Source organism: Medicago sativa, chromosome 7 (assembly GCF_051527215.1).
Source record: "Medicago sativa cultivar Bolivia chromosome 7, Bolivia_mono, whole genome shotgun sequence".
Classification (NCBI taxonomy): Eukaryota; Viridiplantae; Streptophyta; class Magnoliopsida; order Fabales; family Fabaceae; genus Medicago; species Medicago sativa.
The window spans coordinates 82629388-82634720 of NC_140755.1; the positions used below are offsets into that span (position 1 = coordinate 82629388).

Below are 5333 nucleotides of genomic sequence, written 5' to 3' on the forward strand. Positions count from 1 at the left end.
TTCTGCGTCAAATTTTTGCTATAATTTAATTAGATTATTTTCCATGTCATATGCGATATGCCATTTTGGCATATCAAAACGAATCTTTACATAAGGAAACAGTTGGCTGTTTTGAACGGAATGACTACTCAGTCAATCATAATAATTATTCAAACTTACCGTAGTTAAAAACAATCATATCAATTAGAATATAATTTCTATAAAATTAACATAGAATATTACAAACATAAAAAAAAAACTACTCCCTTCAATATTTTTTTTTTTAGGAATACTCCCTTCAATAATTGACGAATTATTCAAAATAGTCTAAATTTAATTCATGGGTAGAACAATTTTTAATCAAACATAATTATATTTCGATCGAACTTTGGATTACCGGTTCTTTCCATCTAAAAACCATATAATTAACACAAAAAATACCCCATTTTATATCATGTTACAATATCAAATAGACATCACTCTCATTTTCCTTTTTTATTTCTTGAATTAATGTTTTCCACACCATTGATTAAAACTAATATTTTAATTGTTGTAGTCAAAAAAATAATATCCCGAGTTTCAATGCATATGATTCTGTTTCTCTTTTGAAAAAACAAAACTTCAAAATCAAAATCAAATAAACCCAAAAAGAAACGCCGAAAATCTCTCCAATAAATCCACCACCACCAATGGAAGACTCTCAACAGCAACCACCGCAACAAATCGCGCCGATGACAATCGACGGTGCCGACGAAGACTTAGCCCTCGCTAACTCCTCCGTTTTAACCCGCCGCGAGGTCCTCGTCCGCCGCCTCCGCCGTGTCAGACAACTCTCTCGCTGTTACCGAGGTCATTACTGGGCGTTAATGGAAGAGCTTAAGGCTAAGTACAGAGAGTATTACTGGACTTATGGAAGGAGTCCGTTCAAGGAAGATGAAGAAAGAAATTCGGGTAACGCTTCTGCTGCTGCTGCTGCTGCTGTTGATAATGGTGATGACTTTGTTCGGTGTGCTTCTAGTGGTTGCAAGACCAAGGCTATGGCTCTTACTAAGTATTGTCATGCGCATATTTTGTCTGATCCTAATCAGAAGCTTTATCGTGGTTGCACCGCCGTGGCAAAAAGGTGAGTTTTTTTTAATTATTTATTTATTTTTTAATTTAATTTATTGATTTTTTGGCGTTACTGTATTGTTTTTGATGATGGTAATGTTGAGTGATGTAGAATTTTTTGATTAATAACAAATATGGATAATTGTGTTTCTTGCAATTTGGTAATTTGTGTTTTTAGGGCTTGTTGTTATGTAGAAGAAGATAATGTTTTTTTTGGATTTTCTTGTGTGGCTTTGGAAAATACTATTATTTTTTTGACTGGGTTTTGGAATAATGAGTATTGACTGTGGTTGTGGTTGATGAGAAAAATGGGTAACTTTGTTTGTTTATATGTTTTTGGTAATATGTTTTATGAGAAGCACCGACAAAGACACGGACACCGGAATGACAATGACACGCTGATACCTGTAATAGTCTGAGAAAGTTGATTAATCAAATGTGATCATATATGTTTTGGTGCCTTCAATCAGAAGTGTTGTTGTTCTTGACATATTGGTTATTGACTATGAAGCACATGTATAGACACAGACGCTAACACGTCAACTCCGATAATAATTTGAAAAATTGACATAATTCAACGTGATGGCATGTCGGTGTCGGACACCGGGACATGTCTAATCGGTGGGGCGTCTGTGCTTCATAGGTTATTGATTGTTTTGCTTTCTTGCTGAATGCATGCTCTTTTGTTTTCTAGTTAAGTTAAATGATGTATATCTGTTCAAAATTGTTTTTCCTTTCGGTTAAAACATGACTACTTTTTTCTCTTGTTTTTGGTTGACACATAAACACTTGTAGTCTATGGAGCACAAACACATATAGATTGAATGGAACCAGGTACACTGATACATGTTAGACACCAGCCATGATTCAGACACTAGACACATTGTCAATCTGAAATGTTGGTGCTGCATAGTGTGTAGTTATAATTGTAATTCAACAGTGTGTGGGACATTTTTTGTTTTGTCACTTTTATTCAATTTTGTCATCCTCAATCTTTATTCAGTTCATGGACCCGAATAATAACCTGGACCTTTTTGGCCAAGTTTGATTCGAAGTTCTTGAGAATGTACAAGATTACCTTCTTTCAATCTTGTCATCCTTGCTTATGATAGAAACTTGGGTATTATAGGATGCCTAAGTCCCACGTCAAGTAGGATGAGATGCTCGTTGGAGTACTTAGTGATTTGATTCTTCTCCCTTGAGATGTAAGTATTAAGGGAGAATTTTCCAAGTGCTTGGGGTGCTTATCAGCTTATAATATACAAAAATCACTCCATGACTTCCAACTTCCAAGCATCAATACATATCTGTTGCCTTCAGTTTAGTTGTGTGGCATGCAGTGTACATGTTAAAAGGGTTAACTTCACAACCTCACCAATGTGAATGAGCCATCTTGCATTATACAGTTTTTGGTTTTTATACAGGAATTTCTATTCAAAACTTACACCTCTGTCTGTACCTATCCTACTAATTAAATTTAATGCTTGTATTGTACTGTATCATTGTTTGTATCATTTATTGTCAACAATTGATAAATTGATTTTCTTGTCCTTTTCTGTTTTCATGTATTACTTATTGTTTTCTTATTTGTAATAATTATTATTACCTACAGAAGACAATTCGGCTGATAAACTTTTGGCTTTATGCAGTTTGCCAACAGGGCCAGTCTTTTGTAATAAGCCAGTATTGAGATCCATGGTTCCTTTGGTATGCCCTGCTCATTACCAATTAGGCGAAAAATGCTTGCTTCGTGCTGTAAAAAGGGCAGGTCATAACGTCCCAGTTAATGGTAAGCCTAGTCCGCAGTTACATCTATTAATTCCTGAATTTGTCCGCCAAATTCAAAATAAACGAAAAGCTGCGCGCAAGGCAGCTTTACCTAAACCTGAGACTGATTAACCAAAGATAATGATGCTGATTATTGGAAATATTATTGATTCACTAAAGACATTGCACAGTATATAGGGAGGGCAGGTTCCAATATCCGAGAAACAGAGTTATGATTTGGTGTTTACTGTTGAAGTATCAAGTGTCAATAAGAAATGTACTTTAGATACCTGTAAATTGTGAGTATGCTAGTTATGTCCTTAAATTTTGCGACTCTGTATCCTTACCCGGTCATTTTATTGGCATTCTATGAGCAGCATTACAATACATTAAATTGTTGCTTGTTATTCATAATAACAATTTGTTGATTGGATCTGGAATTTCTATCCTAAAATTCTTGATGCTCATATGGTAAAGTCATTTAACTTTAGTAAATGGCTTGCTGGTTTTTATAAATTAGTGAAGTGCAAAAAGTGCTTGATGAATTCATTTGATCTGTTAAAACTCAGCACGGCAAAGAATATCACCTCAGGTTCTGTTTCTATCGGGGAAAAAAATGAAAGGAAGTGCAATTATTTGCCTTTTTAAAACCATTTGTTATAGATTAAAATAAAAGTGTACTCGTGAGTATAGCTCAATTGGTAGGACAATGCATAAAATATGCAAGGTTCGGGGTTCGAATCCCGGCCACCACAAAAAAAAAATATAAAAGTGATTTTGGTATAAATGATTTGGAGATTATTATTCTTTATTAAGATTTTTTAAAAAAAACACAAGCTATTTTGTGTTGCTTTAAAATTATAAGAGATTTTGGATTTCTCTCTCTCCCCTATTAAAAATATTTTTCTTTAAAAGTTAAATCAAAATAGTTATTATTTTCAGCGTAAAAATATTTTTTAACCGATGGTTTTTGAAAGAAAAAAAAAAGCTTTGCACAAACCTAACTAATACCATGTTTGGTTTAGCTTTTGCTAATGATAGACTCACGTTTGCAATACATTTTACCGTGGATATATGAAGCTGAAATCTCTGCTTCTAGGAGACGTTCGTGAAAAGTGTTTTTTATTTTTTAAAGTGATTTTCTCCTCAAACAAACACACTGAAGTTAACACATGTCCTTGGCAAAAGAGATGTTCATGACATTTCGGTTCTTGTGTTGCAAATGGTCCTAACTATTATAGTATTAGGAAATATAAGTAGCTACTATTTCCTTTTGTTATTTTTGTTACATTTATTTCTAAATGATGAACCGCTGGCCGTGAAGCAATAAGTATATTTTCCTTGTGAAGCAATAAGTATATTTTCCTTGTGAACCACCATGGCTTGACTCATTGATCTGGATGTGAAGCAATAAGTATATTTTCCTTGTGAGTTTCCTCCATTTCTTTTATTGACAATATGCCAATGATAATTTGCTGCTTAAAGCCCTTCTACTTCATATTCCAACGAAAAACTTCATGTTTGTTCTTAAAATTTAGATTGAGTCTAACTCAATTCTACAAAGTTGGCTTGTAAGGAGAGGGAGGTGATACCTCATCAAATGTGAGACCCTCGAAACACCTCATCATGCCTAGGGTTGAACATTAAAAGCATGACCCAAACAGTTATAAAACGAGTGGCCCAACATATTTTAGGTAAACTTTGAGTACATCTTAAAGTTTTGGCTGAATATAATTTAACTCTACAACATCAATTTGTAAAGTAAAAGATATCATACTTCATCCAATGTAGATCTCTAAACACTTGGTTTTTTTAGTGTAAGTGTTTTTTATTGAAGCTTGATCCCTTGCTAAAATTCCTCTTCCTTTCTCTACCCTGAGTTGTTTCTTTATAGTAATGTTTTCCCATCTCTATAAATGAACATTAGAAAAACATTATTAATGTTATGACCCACTAAGAACTTATCTCGGCCTTTGGTTCTCACTTGTATAATCTTGTTGCAAGTAGCAATTTGAGTGGCTTTGACCTTATTCCATCACTTTGCATATTTCAAATGACATTTAGTTCAAGTTTTATTAATTGACTAGTTTTGACTCTTGACATTGTATACTTGTGTAACAGGAAAAAAGATATTAGGATTAAACCGTTAATACCTAATCTTTACACCAGAAACTTCTACTTAAGAAAGAAGTTTGATACCGTAGAAATGGAATTTGGGAATTAGGGATTTGAAGGAGAGAAGAGAAGTAATTTTTAATATCAACTATGTGTATTTCATTTGGCCAAAAGGCTATACATAAAGGGTAAGTTGACCACAAGATTAAGTCACTCATTACCTAAACTTAACAATTAAACAATCGTCTAATACCAAATAATTACCAGCTCATGCTAAAAGCCAAAATACAAAAGTCTAAGGCAACATAAAATACAAAAATAAAAGAAAGGGAATACATTGTCACAATACCTCTCCTTTTAGA

At 33.6% G+C, this 5333-nt stretch overlaps 1 protein-coding gene across 1 annotated transcript; it reads left to right on the forward strand.

The window, feature by feature from the left end:
* The first annotated feature begins 559 nt into the window (after positions 1–559).
* On the forward strand, positions 560–3296 carry LOC146909278 (INO80 complex subunit D-like protein). The gene is made up of 2 exons (XM_085727169.1): positions 560–1102; positions 2739–3296. The coding sequence occupies exons 1-2, from the start codon at positions 669–671 to the stop codon at positions 2986–2988; spliced, it is 684 nt and encodes a 227-aa protein (XP_085583295.1). The 5' UTR covers positions 560–668; the 3' UTR covers positions 2989–3296.
* Positions 3297–5333: the final 2037 nt, after the last annotated feature.